Raw genomic sequence first — 20,198 nt, forward strand, 5'->3', positions numbered from 1 at the left:
CGACACCAATTAATAGAAGAAAACTTCGACCATCCTTTTACCGAACTTAAACATTCTAATTGTAACTGATTTGGACATCAACAATTTGGCGTGCCAGGTAGGGGGAGCCAAGTCGAAATTCTTTGAAAGTTTGAAGAACAGACCTACAACAACTAGACGAGATGACCATTGTTACCAAAGAAGGAAGTAAGGAAGCTGGTTCGTCAGGTGGAACGACCACTCCAGCGGCGGATCAAGGGGAACAAACCAGACTCCCAACTCCGGACACCCCAAGAAAGACTGCAGCGACAGAGAGCCCAGGGACGTTCGTCATTGCGACAAACTTAACCAGCCCGGAGACCGAAGAGCCAACGCCGAGTCCTGTGCAGCTTGCATTGCTCAGTAGCCAACCCGTTTCCAGCATAGACGAGCTCTTTCGCGGGATACTGATGCATCTCGACCAACAAGAAGAGCGAACTAACACTCGGTTAGACGCGCTGACTGCAGCACAGATCAACTCACAGGACGAGATCAAACATCTCCACTCCACCAGGCAAAATTTGGCAAGTTTCATCCCAGCCAGGACGACGCTAGAGACAAGTGTACAAGGAGGTTAACCAGAGCGCAATCCCGCCCCATGCATCGACGAGCGAGACAATGGGACAAAGGACGCCGAGCTGAAAGAAATTCGAGAGAAGATGCAAGAAATGGTAATAGTCTTCCATAGAGCAACAAGTAAAGCACCTGAAGTGGATCTCATGCTCGAAGCAACGCAACGAACCCCGTTGACGGCATGGTCGATCCGCGAGCATTCTTGCTTACCTTCGGCGTATCCCTCGGCCATTTACAGTTCAGCCTGACGAAATACGATGCTGAAGCCTGCCAGGTCTTTGCCGAGCATTTGACAGGAACCGCTTTAAGCTGGTTCTCAAGACTCCCACCTGGGTCAATCGATAGTATCAAGGACCTGATAACTGCATTCTTAAAGCAATTCTCTGTTCTAATGGAAAACAAGAACTCTCATTCCGACCTATACGCCCTGACTCAACAACGAAATCAATCACTCCGGTCTTTTATTGGACACTTTAGAGAGGTCGTCGTCAACGTCTCGATCCCAGACACGGCTGCTATCATTGCACTCAAGAACGCACTTTGGTACGAGTCTCGATTTAAAGAAAAGCTATCTTTAACTCATGTGGAAACCATAGCTGACGCCCTGGGACGAGCCGTGAAACATATCGAGCTTGAAGAAGAGAAAGTCGTCAACGCCAAGAAACACTCCGGCGAAACAAGCGTCGCGACCAAACAGCCAGTAATCACAGCTCCGAAAGTCGAATATGTCGAGCCACGACAACACTTTACCAGAAATCAAGATCGAACTCGTCGAACTTTTGCAATCGGCGAAAATAAATACATCCGGAAGGAAGGAGGTGAGAGCAGCGCGACCCAGTATTGTGATTATCACCAAAGTGCCACCCACGCGACTGAAGAATGTCGTTACCTCCAAACGATCCTGATGGAACGATACAAAAAAGGGACGATAGTCATTGAATCTGACAGAAGCAAGACGACCCGGCCCGGTAACAGCGACATCAAGCGAGCTGAGAATATCACTCGAAAATTTGTCAAGGATTCCAAAACCCTCGCCGATCAAAGCGAAGACAAAATGGAAACACCAGGCGCCATCAATCATGAAAAACGGTAACGACCAGACAGACAAGCCGACCAGCGTCCCCCAACCATAAGACGGATAAACATGATCATGGATGGATTAACAGGATGCAATGACTCGGTCAGGTCAATAAGAGACTATACTAAGCAGGCCGAAACAAGGAAGTCGTGGCCTTCAAAAATCAGCTCCGAAAACGCAACGATTTCCTTTGACAATAACGACCTAGAAGGTTTGGATCTGCCGCACAACGATCCCCTGGTCGTCGAACTACTGATCGGTGAAAGCGAGGTCACAAGAATTTTAATCGACACCGGAAGTTCGATAAACGTGATCTTCAGGAACGTCCTGGCACAAATGGAGTTCGGAGAGAGTGACGTCAAACCAGAATGCCATTCTTTGACCGGTTTCGACGGGGATCATATCATGTCAGTCAGCACCATCGATCTGCCAATTTTCGTGGGAAGCATGGTCACGTATTTCAGGTTCGCCATCATCGACAAGCCTACTATCTACAATGTAATCCTTGGGACCCCGTGGATCCATAAGATGAAAGCAGTACCATCGACGTATCATCAGTGCGTCAAATTCCCAACCCCGAAAGGTATATATACGCTGCGCGGAAACCAACAAAGTGCAAGAGCCTGCTTCCTGATCGAACACAGGATTCGCACAGGAAAGAAGTTATAGCAATCAAAGCAGTGGGTCGGCGACGACAGCTCGTCACCGACCGAAGGAAAGCCGACCCCAATTCAGCAGAGCGTCGCTGCAACAGAAGAAATATGTTTGGACGACACTGACAAGTGTGAACATCGGTGTCGGTGTGTGAACATCAGAACAAAGATAACCCCGTTCATGCGAAGCGAGCTAATCCTTTTTCTCAAAACAAATATATCGACATTCGCATGGACTGTAACTGACATGAAAGGAATCGACCCAACCGTCACAACTCACGAACTCAATGCCGATCCAACACACAAACCAGTCAAGAAAAAACGATACAAGTTAGGACCCGAAAGATCGCAAGCCGTAAACGACGAAGTGGACAAACTCCTTAGCGCTGGATCCATGGTTGGCCAATCCAGTAGTCGTCAAAAAGAAGAACGGGAAATAGCGAGTCTGCGTGGATTTTACTGACCTAAACAAAGCTTGTGCAAAGGATAGTTTCCCCTTGCCACGAATCGATCAACTCATCGAAGCAACCGCGGGAAATGAGCTGCTAACCTTCATGGACGCCTTTTCCGACTATAATCGGATATTAATGCACAAAGACGACCGGGAAAAAACGTCGTTCATCACAGATAGGGGGACATACTGCTACAAGAGGTCATGCCTTTCGGCTTAAAAAACGCGGGGGCAACTTACCAACGACTGGTCAATAAAATGTTCGCTGAACAACTCGGCAGGATGATGGAAGTTTATATAGACGACATGCTTGTCAAGTCACGGCGGGCAAACGATCATATCACCCATTTACGACAATGTTTTGACGTCTTAAACAAGTACGAAATGAAGCTAAACCCAGCCAAGTGCACTTTTACAGTCAAATCGGGAGAATTCCTCGGCTACTTGGTGACCCGCCGAGGCATTGAAGCAAACCCCAAGCAAATTAAGGCAATACTCGACCTACCATCACGAAAAAATTCTAGGGAAGTGCAGCGACTAACTGGACGAATTGCGGCCCTAAATCGTTTCATATCCAGGTCAACTGACAAGTGCCTACCTTTCTACCAACTCCTCAAGACCAAAGGGAAGTTCGAATGGAACGAAGCCTGCCACGATGCATTCAACAAGTTAAAGAGCTACATATCCACCCCCCCCCCCGATCCTTGCCAAGCCAGAGTTTGGAGAACAACGACCTATTTTCTATATAAGTAAATCCCTTGACGATGCAGAAACGCGTTATCCGACAGTCGAAAAAGTCGCCCTGGCAGTCGTCACATCGGCAAGGAAGCTCCGACCATATTTTCAGTCACATACCATTGCCGTCCTATCTGTATTACACAGTCCAAATCAATCTGGTCGGTTGACGAAGTGGGCGATCAAACTCAGCAAGTACGACATCGAGTACCGCACACGCCCAGCTGCTAAATCCCAAGTGTTGGCCGCCTTCTTAATCGAGCTACCACTAGACGTATCCGGGCCAACCTCCGCCGACCCAACAGACGACCAGTGGACATTTCATGTGGATGGAGCATCTTCGCACCTTGGATCTGGTGTGGAAATCCGCCTTACTTCTCCAACCGGCGAAATCTTAGAACAATTTTTTCGTCTTCTGTTTCAAGCAACCAACAATGTCGCCGAGTATGAAGCACTTATCGCCGGACTTAAGCACGCCAGCAGGATGCAAATCAGACGAATCCACGCTTTCTGTGATTCACAGCTCGTTGCCAATCAATTTAGTGTCGAATACGACACAAAAAGCAAACCGATGGCAGCGTACCTTGACGTCGTCAAAATTCTGTCCAAACGATTCGACGAATTCGAGCTCGTCAAAATCCCCAGAGGGGACAACACCCAGGCCGACGCCTTAGCAGCACTGGCTTCAACATCCGACCCGGATCGATACGCCAAGCATAGAGGGAACACGAGCCGAGACATGCCTCGCCCTTCACCAGCCTAACAAAATCTGAACCACCTATCGAGCGGCGACATCACGTCGGCAGTGCGAACCTCCCTCAGAAAACGACCCAACGGACTGGCGAGTTGAAATCCGGTCATATCTCGCCGATGGTGACGTGCCCACAGACAAATGGGCCAAGAGACGACTCAACGCAAAAGCTGCTCATTATACCCTAATGAAAGACCACTTACTTCAATGGACCGCATCCGGAGCCCTTCTCTTATGTATACACGGCGATGACACAGAACATGTCATGATAGAAACCCACGAGGGAGCTGGTAGAAACCACTCAGGTAGACAAGCCCTGGCACTACGAATCAAAAAGCACGGCCATTACTGGCTCACAATGATGTCCGATTGCGAAAAGTTCGTCGCCAGATGCGAAAAGTGCCAGCGACACGCCCCCATAATCCACCAGCCAACCGAACTCTTGCGAGCTGGCGTAGCCTCATACCCATTCATGCGCTGGACGATGGACATTATCGGCCCACTACCCGCTTCCAGACAGAAACGCTATATCCTTGTCCTCACCGACTATTTCACCAAATGGGTCGAGGCCGAGTCCTACGCCAATATAAGGGCCAAGGACGTCCAACTCTTCGTGTGGAAGTATATCATCTGTCGTCACGGTCTTCCTTACGAGATAGTCACCGACAACGGTTCGCAGTTCATTTCTCTGCAATTAGAAGATTTTTGTGCAAGATGGCGAATCAAATTGTGAAATTCAACACCAAGATACCCACAAGGAAATGGACAAGTCAAAGCAACAAATAAAACTATACTTCACGGCTTGAAGAAGAGGTTGGACGCCAAGAAGGGCGCTTGGGCCGACGAACTCGACGGTGTACTTTGGTCTTACCGAACAACCCCACCACAAGCTACCAACCAAACTCCGTTTTCTCTGGCTTATGGGATGGAAGCAATGGCACCTGTTGAAGTCGGCTGTAAGAGCCTTCGACGAACAATGCACGTCCAAGATACCACACTCAACAGTCAAATGCTCATCGATCGACTCGACGAGTTGGAAGAAGAACTCGACAAAGCGCTGCTACGAATTCAGAACTATCAACTCGCCGCAGAGAAATACTACAACAAGAAGGTCCATAACCGACACTTCGACGAAGGTGACCTCGTCCTCAGAAAGGTCTTTGAGAACACCGCCGAGCCTAACGCCGGCAAGATGGGAGCCAACTGAGAAGGCCCATACCAAATATCCTAGGTCATTCACCATGGCGTTTACGAGCTTTTAACAATGAGCGGCAAACCTGTACCAAGGTCTTTGAACTCCATGCATTTAAAGTGTTACTACTCCTAAAAAAAAAAAAAAAAGGAAAAAAAAAAAGCTCGGCTATGATCAGCTTGCTCTTTCTATTTGAACAATCATGAAATGTGAACTACGAGCGGCTTGATCCCTCTGATCGGGGGGTACGTAGGCAGTCCCGTCTTACGGGACCCAGCTGCCAGTAATATATTTTCCTTTTATGATTGAATCGACATTCTAACATACTCTATAAAAGACGAGTCGAAACTCGGAAAAAGGGGTAAGCCGGCATAACTCTATAAAAGACGAGTCGAAACTCGGAAAAAAGGGGTAAGCCGGCATTCATGAGTCGCACCTAACTCTATAAAAGCCAAGTCGTAACTCGCAAAAAAGGGGTAAGCCGACATTCATGAGTTGCACCTAACTCTATAAAAGCCGAGTCGCAACTCGCAAAAAAAGGGGTAAGCCGTCCTTCATGAGTCGCACCTAACTCTATAAAAGCTGAGTCGCAACTCGCAAAAAAGGGGTAAGCCGGCATTCACGAGTCGCACCTAACTCTATAAAAGCCGAGTCGCAACTCGCAAAAAAAGGGTAAGCCGACATTCATGAGTCGCACCTAACTCTATAAAAGCCGAGTCGCAACTCGCAAAAAAGGGGTAAGCCGGCATTGATGAGTCGCACCTAAAAGTCGAGTCGTAACTCGCAAAAAAGGGGTAAACCAACATTCATTAGTCGCACCTAACTCTATAAAAGCCGAGTCACAACTCGCAAAAAAGAGGTAAGCCGACAATCACGAGTCGTGCCTAATCCTACAAATCAAAGCCGAGCTGAGACTCACAACACGACGCTACTCGAAGAAAGAATAAAACAGCAATATAAAGATAATATAAAGACTTAATTCGAACGACGACAATAGTTTAAAAAAAAAAAACGACCCCGCCTTTGCACATAAAAAAAAGGGGGGGGACAGAAAAACAATCATTCAATTCCAAGATCGGAGTCCGACGGAGTGACAAACTCTAACCCGCCGATCGTCGTTTGCCAGTAACGGCATGACTCCTTCACATCTTTCAACACGACCATTGGGACGTTAGCACCATTAGCGACCATCTCCTCCAGATACGCACAAATCCCCTCGGCGCGATTGATCTCATCAAAGTAGTGCCGTGTGCCTTCCAGTTGACTAATATAACGACACAACACGTCAATACGAGTCCGACAAGCAACGACCTCGGCACGTTCTTCAAACGGCCTTCGACCAATAGACTCAAGGTCGCCTTGTTCAAGGTCAGGTATCACAACTTCCGCAACTAATGCCTCACGACGAGAACGCTCGTCCTGTAGCCGTTCCCATTGCCACGTATGAACAAAGAGCCCCTCGTCAATCAACACTTCAAGACATTCTACGATTCCGTCTACACGACAAAAACCAAAGTAACGCTCGAATGAACGATGCGTAGCAATGATGTAAGCCCTCAGCCGCTGAATGCGAGCATGATAGTAATCAAGCTCTCTCCGCAACCACGCCGACCTCGTCGTTATCGGCATCAGAACAACCTTTCCCTAGACACAAAAGACAGAGCAAATCGCCAAAGCAAAACATGAAATGAATTTGGCAAAGATTAGAGGATTATTTATACGGTATGAGGCACAATTTCCAAAGATAGGCGACCAGTAACAGACGCCTCGGAAATCACAACCATTAAATGACAAGTAATTAATACGCAAAACGGTAATAAAATTCAAAAGGAGCCAGCACCCGACAACGACAGTTTAACATACAGGAGCCGACCCCAAAACACGGCGCAAAAGTAAGCATACACATGAGCCGACCCTAGACACGGCAGGAACGATAACGACTAAAACAAATTTATGACACAAGACCATCGACTGGAGACTCGCGGCCAGGAGTCGGAGGACGTCCATCAGCAGGACGTTCTTCATTCGGAGCGCTCGCGTCTTTTTGAACCTGTTGCTCGGTCCCGTCAGCCTCGGCCTCCCCTCTATTAGACCCTTCGCCCTCAACCTCCTCGTCACGATCCTCATCACCCCCGTTCTCAGGAAAAGCGACCCATTCTGGGACAAAAGGGAGAGGCTCAACAAAGACCGAATCAACGTCGAAATCAGCATTGGCAATGTCGGAAACTCAATGCTTTCCACCTAGTCCTTCAGCTGAGACATCACGGCGACAATCCCTTCCTTGACCCCATCGGCGGTTAGCAAAATTTGACCTTTGGCGACGAGCGTCTTGAGCATCTGGACGTTTCCAACAGCTTGATTATATTCCAAGAACTTTTCCCTGGACGCCATGACCGCATCAGCATACCTCTTGTGTTTGGCTAGCAGCTTTTGCACACGAGCGCTCAACTTAGTAAAGGCGCTAATCCTCTCAAAGTACCCGAACTCCACACGCCGATTTCTGAGCCCCTTCGTCTTCGAGCTGAGGGTAAGCTGCAGCCTGCTACAAGAGGAGTCTGACGCCTCGAGCATTTGCATAAGATCATCCCTCTCCGAGACTAATCTGCGTCGATGATCTTCAAGCTTCGCAACCTCATTGCTCAACCTTTGATTAGATTGAACCGCCTCCCCAAGCTGGGCCTCGAGACATTCAACCCTCTCAGCCAAACTCGACGCTCCCGGATGATCGCCCTCCAGATCACAAACGCGACGATCGTAGCGCGAAGCCAAACGATTAGTTCGTGCAATAAGCTGCAAAAAAAAAAAGAGAACGAGTGTCAAAAAAAAAAAAAAAAAAAAAAAAAGACGAGAGGCGACTCAAGCATCGGCGCATGATTGAGGGTCGTCCGGGAAAGGACGAGCTGAGGAGGAGTGAGTGAAGCTCCAGCCATAATCAGACGTCTTTTGCTTCTTCGAAGGATCTGGTCGTTCTTGGCCTGATCCCTCTTTCCTGTTCTGAGGACTTTTAGAAACCTCAGCGTGACGACGAGGAGCCTCGCATGTCTTCCTTCTCGGGAGCGTCTCGGCAGTCCCGATGTGAGGGTTCGGAGGAAGAATCTTGGAAGGCTGTCTCGGAGAAGTCTCGACCGACCGATGAGACTGGGAAGGAACTCCCTAGGTCGAACCAATGTCGGCTGGGTAAGTCTCGGGACAAGACTCCGAGCGAGAAGTCGAACAAGGCAAGGAAGAAAACTCTAGAACCCGACGGTAGCGAGCAGATACGTCGGGAACATTTGTGTTCAGTCTCCCCATTGTTCCGGCTAAAATCGTGGACAACAAACGGTTTTAAGCAAGGGCACCAAAATCAAAAAACTGATTAAAAAAAAACAACACATTGAGTTACCTCTCTTCCTCGACGAAGCTGGTATTTTCCTTGGACGACCTTTCTTTAACTCGGTACCCGGCCAGACGTAGGGACAAAGGAGCTTGATCGCGTTAACCTCAGCTTGAAGAGTAGGAGGATATGGAAGAAGACACCTTGAGACGACAACTACAAAAAGATGATGAACCAAGGGGGGTTAGGTAAAACCAAAGCCCGGCCAAGAACAGTCGGCTACCGGGTGAAGGGTTCCACCCAGAAAACCAAGGAATGGACGGGTCCTCTAGAACACCAGGAGTAACTTCCAGAAAAAAATACGAGCCTTTTCAATTATATGTTTTTCCCTTGGCTCCTTCGACGAGGGTCATAATCTTTGCCGAACCCAGGTAATAAATTCCGGGAGATTTAGTGCGATTCGACAGATTCACAATCGTCAACTCTTCCAAATGGTCGCAAGTCAGCTTGACTCCTGCAGCCTCGGCCAAAATCGAGAGACCCACGACATTCCGAACAGTTGCTGGTGTGAATTGAGAATGGCCGCCTTACGCCGAGCAAAGTACGTCATCAAGAAAGAGGGAAGAGGAAAAGTAAGCCCACACTCGGTAAAGAATTTCTCCGAGAGACATATGAAGCCGGGAGGAGCATCCCAGGGACGTTGAGCCAAAGACGGAATTAGAATGTTTGGCCTAGTGCCCAACTTCCCAATGCGAACCGCGTCAATCGCCGAATCAATCTTCAGCGTCGATCTACCAATATGTGCAAAAGCGCCTTCAACCGGCGGAGGGAAATCAATCTCCTCGGGAAAGAACGGGTCATCGGTTAACGACTCGTCAACTAAGGAAGGGATCCTGCAAAGAAGTCCCGACGAGCTTGAAACGGCTGGGTCGGAAGAAAGGCGGTGTTGAATCGTTGCAAGCCGAGCGACATCTGAATCCGTCGACGACGAATCGGAAGAAACCGGAGACTGAACCCTGCGACGAATAGATCTGGCCGAACCACCAGATTCGGAGGAGGTAGCTCGTCGAAGCTGACTAGCGGCGGAAAGATCGGAGGATACGGATTGGGAGGATGTCATAGTGAAAAATACGAAGTACGAACGAACTGACAAAAAGAGACGAGATAATCGAAAGGAAGAATACCTGAGTAAGGGAAGCAGAGCTCGAGAAGATGAAATAAAAAGGGTGGAGAAGCGGTATTTATAGGGAAGGAAGGAAAATTCTAGAGACGCAATCATTGCAGTACGCGTTCGGCGTCGGTACAGTTTCCGGATCTCATGCGCGTCAAGAACCGCACACGATGATTCGACCCCAAAACATCGAAAACCGCGTAATCACACGCGCGACCTTTCGCTTCCCCGAACCTTGTCTAAAGATCATCATCCCAACGACCAAGAGTGAAGGCCCACGCCCGTTCAGGCAAGTTGGGTTTTCGCGACGGACTCCAATGGAAAAGAAAGGTCGTAGGTTCGACCTCCGACATAGTTCTTCGCTTAAAAACTACGAACTAGGGGTGAAGGGGGGCTACTGTTAGGGGTAGGCCTGTAACCTAACAAAAGGCCCAGCCCATAAGAAGGCCCAAATAAACCTTCAGGAAGGGAAGGGGTATTTTGGTCTTTGTAATGGACGAACCGACACAGTTCCCTTTAAAAGCGGGCGCACGGCGTTTGCCAAGGGGGAGGTTTTTTCACCCATTAAAGGTTAAAAGAAAAGGATTCGAAGACTCGTCCACTTTAACTCGTCCGTTCTAAACTCGTTCATTACTTGCTAACTCGTCTAAGTTGTATTGTAACCCGTCTTTTGTGCTTCGACACCAATTAATAGAAGAAAACGTCAACCATCCTTTTACCGAACTTAAACATTCTAATTGTGACCGATTTGGACATCAAAAGTCTCTTATCACTTCTTCTGTTTCAAGCCTATCTTCCTTTGAGGACACATCATTTTCATTCAACGGTGACAGAAGAAGTATTAATTTCAAAGAGAATATTAGAACTTATAACTCCATGTTTGTATTTACTTCTATGGGTGGTAAGATTGATACTTCTGTTAGCAAAGGACGTGGCCCAAATGTCTACCGATTTCACAGTCCAAACAAAATTGCAGTATTAAGGTATTTATTTATGTCCTTATATAGTGTACTTAATTGATCATCATTTATACGTGTACAAAATAATCTTAAATGTACGTTGATCTTTCAGGTTCAGAGAACTATGATACATATTTATATGTGAATCTCAAGGTAAACAAACTAAACACATCTGCACAGCTTTTATACTCTCACACAATATATTATTACTTATTTTACTTATACTTGATATTATAATATTTATCTTACTTCTCTATATATAGGTACATACATGCAACACAAAGATGTTTCATCTACTTGGTTTTCTTGCCGATCTTTTTATGGATTGTAGATTTTTTTTTTGCTTTCTATCAGATTGATTGTAGTAATAATATCATCTATTTTGTGTTTATTTAGTCTAAAGTTTCGTTCTTAGTATGATTAAACTATTTGTGTTATTATTTTCAGTTACATCATTTTAAAACTATTTATGTTTATTTAATTTATAGTTTTATTCTTTGTGTATGATTAAACTAATTTATGCTTACTGTTTACCACAGTTTTTAAACAAATATCTGAAATTTTGTGTTATAAATTTCTGACACCTGAAACCAAACTCTAAGCTCATATAGCTATATTAACAAAGAAAAAATAGAATTATACCACAAAATTAAGCGAGACATGGATAACTTTAACATTAACAATATAAACCGAGAACAAAACGAAAATAACATTTATTATCTATGTCTATTTCATATTTGATTTTTTACACTTTCATTTTAAAAATACTATGTTCCCGTACGAAGTACGGGTCCAATATTAGTCTTACATAAAAGCCAACGGTTCCTCTTTCTCTCTACTCTCTGGTGTTAAAGCAATTTCGTAAAGAAAGGAAAAGGTATAATAATGTGTTCAAACGTATCTTCAACAACTCTACAGGAGTTGGAGAGAACGTCCTCCTTTTTCCAACTCCGTCAAAGTCAAAAAACCTCTCCGTACTCGAAAGCTCAACTCTCCACTCTGATAGCAAATACCAGTCCCGACGTTTCTCCTCCGGTGATTACAAGTGGTACGTAAGGTGTATTTACTTAGTGTGATCACAACACAAGTCCCATACCATAGATTTTCATCTTCCTCATGCATGATTCATTATCAATATAATCGATCTTTCTCCCCCAATTACAAAATGTTGTTGCAAGGATACTATTATAAGCTAGTGGTTGCTATAGCAGAGCTGAAACAGTTGCAGGAAACAGAAGGAATTGAGGAGTATCATAACAAATTTGTGTTGATTAAGTCTCGTGTGGATCTAGCTGAATCATATTTGGTTAGTGTTTATTTGGAAGGGCTGAGAATTGATACTCAAGCAAACATTAAGATGTTTCAACCTCAGACAATTCAACAGTGTTTAATGATTGGAGGATTATATGAGGTTATTCATCTGAGGAGAGTGCATAGCATGAAAGAGGGTGATGATTATCACAAGGGAGTTCAACCTTTAAATGTTTCAAGTGAAGTTGCAGAGCCTTCTTTTAGTAACATTAGCTCTGGTGCTAAATGGCGTGGCAGTAGCATTCAGTATAAAGGGATTTTATCATCCAAACCAGAGCTTGATCATAAAACAGTTGTTCTTACTACTATGGAGGAACCTAAGGATACTACAGCTCAGCCTCACAAAACAGATTGTAGAGAATTGGAAGAAGTAGAGGTGGTGATGGTTGAATTGGAGGAAACTGGAGGCGGAGCTCATATTTCTGTTAATGCAATCTCCAGAGTCTATGATTGTAGAAAAATGAGGGTGAAGGGATCTTCTTGGAAACAAGTCTTGTATATACTCATTGACTCAGGTTCTACACACAATTTCATGGATTCCAATATAGCTGAGAAGTTGAACTGTGTTCTAAAACCTGCAAGTATGGCTCAGGTTTCAGTAGATGATGGGAGATTGTTGAAGGTTGATGCTAGCATAGGTAAGTTTCAATGGGAATTTAGAGGTACACAATTTCAAACTGATCTTATGGTGATTCCCTTGGGTGGATGTGATATGGTGTTAGGCTGTCAATGGTTGGAGACATTGGGCCAATAACTTGTAATTTTAAGAAGTTAGAAATGCAGTTCCGTATAGGGCATAAAAAGGTTCTTCTTATGGGTATGAGGCAAGGTTCTGTTAGAAATGTGAAGGCGCTAAAGCTTAATAAGCTGAAGGAGGATCAAGTTCAACTTGATTTTTTTATGCCCTAACTCTAAGAAGAGACAACAAAACTTGGAGTTTGTGGGGAAGCATGAAGCTTCTAAAGGAACTGTCAACATTCAAGTGCATATTTCTTCACATACAGATAAGAAGTCTATTGAGGATGGGCAATCGAGTCAGCAAAAGTCTTTTGTTAGTAAGCAGACATTGTTGCAGCAACAATAATTGCATTGTGAACACCCACATCCTCATAAATTTGTTAGCACGGAACAATTTCATGACACTGATTCATGTGGATCATTGGTTCAACAAGATGCTTCTGTTTGTGTACCAACATTTTTGCCACGTCAAGGACTGGGTGGTGATATTAATTTTGTAGTTGAAGAGGTGGATTGGTCTGAGCAGTCACTCAGTGTTAGGGATGTTAAGAATGGGTTTTAACCCGATGGGTACCCGGGACCCATGAAAAATAAGAAACCCAAAGATCTGATTATTATGTTAAAATTTCATGGGTTTTAAATGGTTCGGGTACCCATTTTAGAGAGTCCTATTCGGGTTTATCTTATTGGGTTATGGGTACCCATGAGACTTCAAAAAAAAAGTTAATCAAATTCGTTAATGTTAAAAAAAAAGTTTGAGGCACTGCTCTTCACACGCGCGTCTTTCTCTCTTTCGCCACGCGCTTCTCTTCTTCCTCTTTCACGGGTTCTCTCTCTCTCTTTTGCCGCAGCGAGATCTCTCTCTCTCTCTTCTCTCTTGTTCTTTCTATGAAGCATCCACCTGTCTCCGCGATTTGTTGGACAAGAAGAAACTGCCACACCGAAACCTATTCAATTTACTCCGATCATCCCACCGACTTACTCACTCACTCCTCTCCTCTAGATAACAAACAAAGTTTTAAGCTTTTCCTCTTCTCTTTCGTTTCCTCTTCTGTTACTCTGTCTCTACTCTCTCTCTCTCTCTCTCTTCTTTTTGGGGTAATCGGATGGCGCGAAATCAGCGATGGGTGGTTCTGCTTATTGTTGTGGTCTCGTTGTGTCTTGTTTCAGCACTTGAAGCTAGTGACGGAGATTCTGATCCTCTTTACAAGTAATAAAGTCTTCTTCTTCTTTTTTTTCTCTTAGATCGATTTTGTTTCCAATTCAGAACCCTCTTCTCTCTGCTTTCATATCGTTGGAGATGTAAAGACTAAAGATGCAATCTTTTTATATCTTAATTAGCTTTCTGTTATCGCTAACCGGACGAAGCTATTTACATTCATTGATTGCTGCATTGATACGGTCTTTCAGTATTCACGATCAATCTGTCAAAATCATGGTTACTGCACCTATTCTCGCGGTTGCAACAACTCATATTCTCTACCTCAATTTCTACAACCTCAACGAAGGTATGATCTTTTCTTAGGGATTATGAAACTAAACGTTGGTTTCTTCAAATGCATCTCACTCTATAATGTTAACAGGGCTTCACAGGCATATATATATGATGATGATAATCATATTTGGTACCAAAAAGCTAAAGACACAAAAATTCATAATGCAAAATGCAAAATACATCATATAAGACAAAAAAAAATCGGGCATCCATGGGTTTACCCACAAAACTAAAAACCCGTTCGGGTTTACCCACAAGACCTAATACCTATTCGGGTTTTATGAGATTGGGCTTTTTCCGGGTGGGCTTTTTTCGGGTTCGGGCCGGGCTGGGTTTTTTTACCCACCACAACATCCCTACTCAGTGTGAAGAAAGTAGAACCAGTTTATGTGAAAATCAATGATGCAATCTCATTCTATCAGTTTATCTTCGGTGTAAGGGCATTCTACATTTGGCATAAACGGAAAGCTATACACCTACAATCAGCTTTGGAGGTTTGTGACGCACTGTTACTACAACAGTTCATGTTCAGTGATGATGGGTTCCAAATTAAGCACAAGTGGCGTTTTAAACTCTTCATTGTTCTTAGAGCTGAAGATTGGTCATTGTTTTTTTTTTTGTGAGGGGTTAGATACAAATCTGAAAAGCTGATTCTTCTTTACAGCTTTCACTTGGAGTATGCAAGGGCATCTTCCTTGCAAATTAGTTTGTTTTTTTATCTACAAACCTTGAGGTCAAGGTTTATCAAAGGGGGGAGATTTGATACAGGAAAAAAGATGAGAAGAGGGGCATGTGTGGCACGTGATAAAGCAACAAGTTAGTGGAAACATGGGAGAAGTTTGTTGGCTGAAAAGGTTTGTTAGATGGAGAAATCGGGAGCTGAAGCTTATAAGGGGGAAGCGAAGAACATTTGCAGAACTAACCAGAAAATATTGAGAATTGTAATCTTCTTCTTCTTTGTTTGTTTCTTTTTGTAAACTCTTTGATTTGATATTTCATTGTTGCTAGAGCTGATTCTTCTTCTAAGCTCTAATACATGAAATTTGGATTCTCGTTTCATGAACGACGATTCAATTGATTTGTGATATGTTGATTAATCTAAAGATTTGCATTTTCCTTTACCACAAAGAACGACTTAGATGTAAGATTCTACATTGGTTTGTGACAGAAGATGTTATTGTCGCTGAAGGAGAATTCTGCTCTGCCGAACCATGTTACAAGACTGGTTCTATTTCACTTGGTCCTAATATGGAGGCTGTTATTGTAAAGTCGGTACTAGACCCAAAACTAATTCTCTGGCGGCCTACGACAGATGCGTTCTCACTTGAGGAAGCCGTGGAAATTAAGATAGCATGGCGAGCTGATAAAGTGATTGTGGAGATTCAAGACTTGCAAAATATGTATGCGACTTGGCTGCAAAAAAAGTAAGTCTTCTCCTAATACGGAGGCTGTTATTGTAAAGTCGGTAATAGATCCAAAACTATTTCTCTGGCGGCCTACGACAGATGCGTTCTCGCTTGAGGAAGCCGTGGAAATTAAAATAGCATGGTGAGCTAATAAAGTGATTGTGGAGACCGGAATGGACTCCCGCAATGTCTCCCAAAGATCAGATGGATTGGCCTAATGATAACTCATGTTCCTCTGCAATTTTTTAAACTACTACTATGTAATTAAGGCAATTTTCTAAGTACTTGTATGATTTGGAAAATGTGATCTTCTATGATTATGATATCTTGGTTTTAAGTTCTGTAAGATGTTTCATTAATGAATACTAGGTTCGGACCCGCACGTACGTGCAGGGTTAATTTTAAAACTAAGTTTGCGATCAAGTTTACAATATATTATGTACGTGTTAGATACTTAGATTATGTTGTAAGCGCATTTTTTATGAATATTATTAACATTCATAACTCAAACTCGTCGATTTGTTTCTAATTCGGTATAGAGAAAAAAATGATCTGATTGTTTTTATTATTATCACTGGCACATTAAAAAAAATAGTAAGAAAAAGGTGATATGTTTAATGTTTAAACTCGTCTCTTCCCTTCCTGTGGACTATCAAACCGTCTCGTTCCAAACCGGAACTAACCAAAAACCTGTCCCACAGCGGAACTAATAGAAAACCCGTCCCAAACCGGGACTAACAAAAAACCCGTCCCGTCTCATTCCGTGAACTATCAAACCAGAAAAAATCCACCAAAAAGATTAATTAAAACTTATCAAATCGAATGACCTAAATTGTCTAGCTGGAGAAATCTTTCTTATTAGGCCTGTCTTGTAATGGTTTGCTATTTTTTACCCGTAAAAAACCTGTCGTGCGAAACCCATAAGAGAAGTGTGTCCCACTCTTGTTTGATTTTGCAAAATCTATGCAAGGATAATAGACTTTTCAATAAAAAAATTATAATATAGAAATGATTTTAAGATTATATAATATAAAATAGGCTTGGACATAAAAACCGTATCTGAATACCCAACCCGCAACCTGACCTGAAAACCGGGTTCGGGTTGGATACGGGTTTACCTATAAAACTCTATTAGGTTCTATTTTCTAATACCCGTGAGTTCGGGTTAGGATTAGATAATAGCCGGTACTCGTTTGGATACCTATCATAACCCGAATATAAATATATTAAAAAATATTTATAATATTTAGCATTAGTATAATTCAATTACCCAAAATTTTAATTATAATTTTGAATATTTCAATTAGTTTTTAAACTAAATATAAAAATAAATCAAAATATTTAAAATTATTTGTTAAATAAGTCAAAATTTAGCTAAATTTATTTAAATTTAATTAATTTTAAAGATATTTTTCGGATACCCGAACCCGATAGTACTCGAACCGAACCGAACCCATATATCAAAAAATACCCAATGAATTCTATTTTTCTAAACCCGTTCATGTGAACTTGATCGGATAATATCCGAATCCGATTGGGTAATACCCTAGCCCAAATGTCCAGACCTTTATAGAAATTAAACTATTTCATATTTATTACAAACTATTTCACATATATTATTACTATATATTACATCATTTATAACTGAAAATTATTTCTCTAGTTATATTACTATTGGACTTTATATGGCTTGTTTTGTTTGATATGTGTAATAAAGTATTCTTAGTTTGTTACTATTGAGAAAGAAAAATAACAAAGTGTCGACAACTTGGTTTTAAAAAAAAAATACAATGTGGACAACTTCGAAACTGAAAGTTTTTGAAAGGAAGATGTGAAGATGCGATTCTTCAGTCTTCATCTGTTAATCAATCTCCCAAGAGAACGCCACGCTTGAAAAATATAAGAATTATTTGTAACAATTGATTTTAGATTCTAAGCTATTTATATTTTTACTGTTTATTTGATTAGGTTACGGGATTTCTTTTAGGTCTATATTCTTGATTTAGAGATAGTTTTTTAGGTCCATGCATGGAATCAACAAAACAATGGATTCAAAGTCGGATCAAAGCTCATGATCCACACCCAAAGCAAGGCTCGCGATTCGACTGCAGGAACTTTTCTATCACCATCGTTGATTAGGTTTTTCCAGTATCCAAAATTTCTAATGACTTTGATACTATATCTGTTGAAGCAAAAAATGACATCAAAGATATTTTAATGGAACAAAAAATATAGAGTTGAGAATCGAACCAAACTCTTTCGGTCACAAAGGTCCCAAGAGCATTTCACATTTTCTTGATTCAATCCCTGCTACATGCATATAATCACACAAAGTAAATAGGCATTATCTATGATGATTGATGCCAAGCTATATAATTATGATTGACTCATACGAAGTAGCCATTTTTTATTGTTTTTGCCAGAGACGGAGAGACTGTTTGCAAAGTTTGAGGTATTGTTCTTCTACCAGAGCTCCCTTTTATAGAAAAGTATTAAGGGTTTTGATAATAACGAATCTTTTTCATATTGGCAATTCTGGATTTAGTGATTGGTGTGTATGGTGATTGTTATCAATGATTGCGATGATTTGGAAGTTTGGAAGATTTTGTATCAATTATAATAAGTTACTATAAATTAGGTAGAATATATTACTTGCAAATCGTTTTTTGGAAACATATCTTCGTGATAATAGAAAATCTATACTAATGAAGATCTGCGTCCCTTATCAATGAAGATCCGACTGGATTATTCTTGATGACTTAATACGCTTAGGATCCGCGTCCCCACCCATCAAGATCCGCGTCCCCCACCCATCAAGATCCGAGTCACTTATTCTAGATCCGAATTACTTTATAACTAGTAAGTTAAAGTTTCGTTTAATTTTTCTCTTAATTACCCTTGTTCTTATTTTTTTTTTCTCACACATAATCGATTTTGCCAAGGGCATTTAATGGAATTTTTTTTGTTTATTTTCGAAAATCTCTGATTTGTACTCCCCAATTAATAGTATAGATTCAATTTCGGTTTTAGGTTTAGAGATTTATCTAGAAATTTCTAAAATATGATAATGGACCATATAATACATCCACATATGTATACATTTCTTCTGATAATAAATACATCCACATATATTATTATATAAGTTATCTATATATATATATATATTGATAATAAATACGTCCACATATTATATATAGAAATTAAATCTAATATTTTTGCTTAGGTTTTCTTTTGATTAATTGTGTGGATAATGATAATATATATAATATTGTTGGATTTAGACGAGAAGTATATACGCACATGATTTATATAGGATTAAAAGTTCCAATCCAAATCTCAGTAAGTTTCCAAAAGAAAAGCTCACCTTTCACATCTCCAAAGCCATAAAACACTAAAGGGAAGTTATCGATAATGTTTTCAGAGATAACTTCATCAACAACTAGTCAGAGTTGGAGAGAACGTCCTCCATCTTCCTATTCCATCAAAGTTCATAACCTCTCTCAACTAGGAAGCTCAACTCTCTATTCTAATGGAAGATACCAATCCCGTTATTTCTCCTCTGGTGATTACCAATGGTACGTATCGCTTATTTGCTTAATTAGTGCCACAAGTTGTTCTAACCGTCCTCAAAATTATTCATCATCAAATTAAAATAATTTCAGGAGACTGGATTTATTTCAATGTATGTTGAAATAGATAGTACAAGCCTCAAAGCTACACCACCAACGGAGATTTATGCAGATCTCCGATTTTTCATGTTTAACAAAAAAGAAAACAAGTACTTTATAGTTCAAGGTCTGTGAATGTACATTTTTTTTTGTCCTTTTTTTTTTTTCCTTTCTCTATTATATACCAATAGTGCATACTGTATATCAATGTTAGATTGGGAATCGAAGCCGTTTAATACATTAAGAACGATATAGGGATTACCGCAAGTGCTTCCCCTTGATACATTCAACGACCATAAAAACGGATACCTCTTTGATGGAGATCACTGTGAGTTTGGTGTTGATGTCATTGTTGCTCCACCTCCAACCAAATGGGAAATACTTTCATATGATGTGAAGCTTCCAACTCCCAAGTTCTTTTGGACTCTTACAAAGTTCTCGAAGATACAAGAGAATCCTCACACGTCAAAGAGTTTCTCAATGGGAGGAAGAAATTGGTACGATCGATAAATCTTTCATAAAATGTATATATATCTACTATATAATATATAACAAGTGTAAAATAATGTTTTGTAGGGTTGTAAAGTTGTATCCCAAGGGAATCTCTCCACCAGATGGTAAATGGTTGATACGTTTGAGACTACACATCCTCCCATACTCTACCAGTACCGAAGGAAGAAGAAGCA

General features: G+C 42.0%; 1 protein-coding gene across 1 annotated transcript; it reads left to right on the forward strand.

Annotated features, from left to right (window-relative positions):
• The first annotated feature begins 1,741 nt into the window (after positions 1-1,741).
• Positions 1,742-2,785, forward strand: LOC147940145 (uncharacterized). Its single transcript, XM_087461164.1, has 2 exons — positions 1,742-2,167; positions 2,351-2,785. The coding sequence occupies exons 1-2, from the start codon at positions 1,742-1,744 to the stop codon at positions 2,783-2,785; spliced, it is 861 nt and encodes a 286-aa protein (XP_087317290.1).
• Positions 2,786-20,198: the final 17,413 nt, after the last annotated feature.

The sequence above is a fragment of the Camelina sativa genome, chromosome 8 (genome assembly GCF_030686135.1).
Source record: "Camelina sativa cultivar CO46 ecotype springtype chromosome 8, ASM3068613v1".
NCBI classification, from domain to species: domain Eukaryota; kingdom Viridiplantae; phylum Streptophyta; class Magnoliopsida; order Brassicales; family Brassicaceae; genus Camelina; species Camelina sativa.

What these genes read in the sequence shown, in the direction of transcription:
- LOC147940145 (XM_087461164.1), top strand. Translation starts at nt 1,742, where the DNA reads ATGGATGGATTAACAGGATGCAATGACTCGGTCAGGTCAATAAGAGAC. An exon ending in ACAAGCCTACTATCTACAAT is followed by an intron (nt 2,168 to 2,350) that starts GTAATCCTTGGG and finishes CAATCAAAGCAG; the next exon opens with TGGGTCGGCGACGACAGCTC.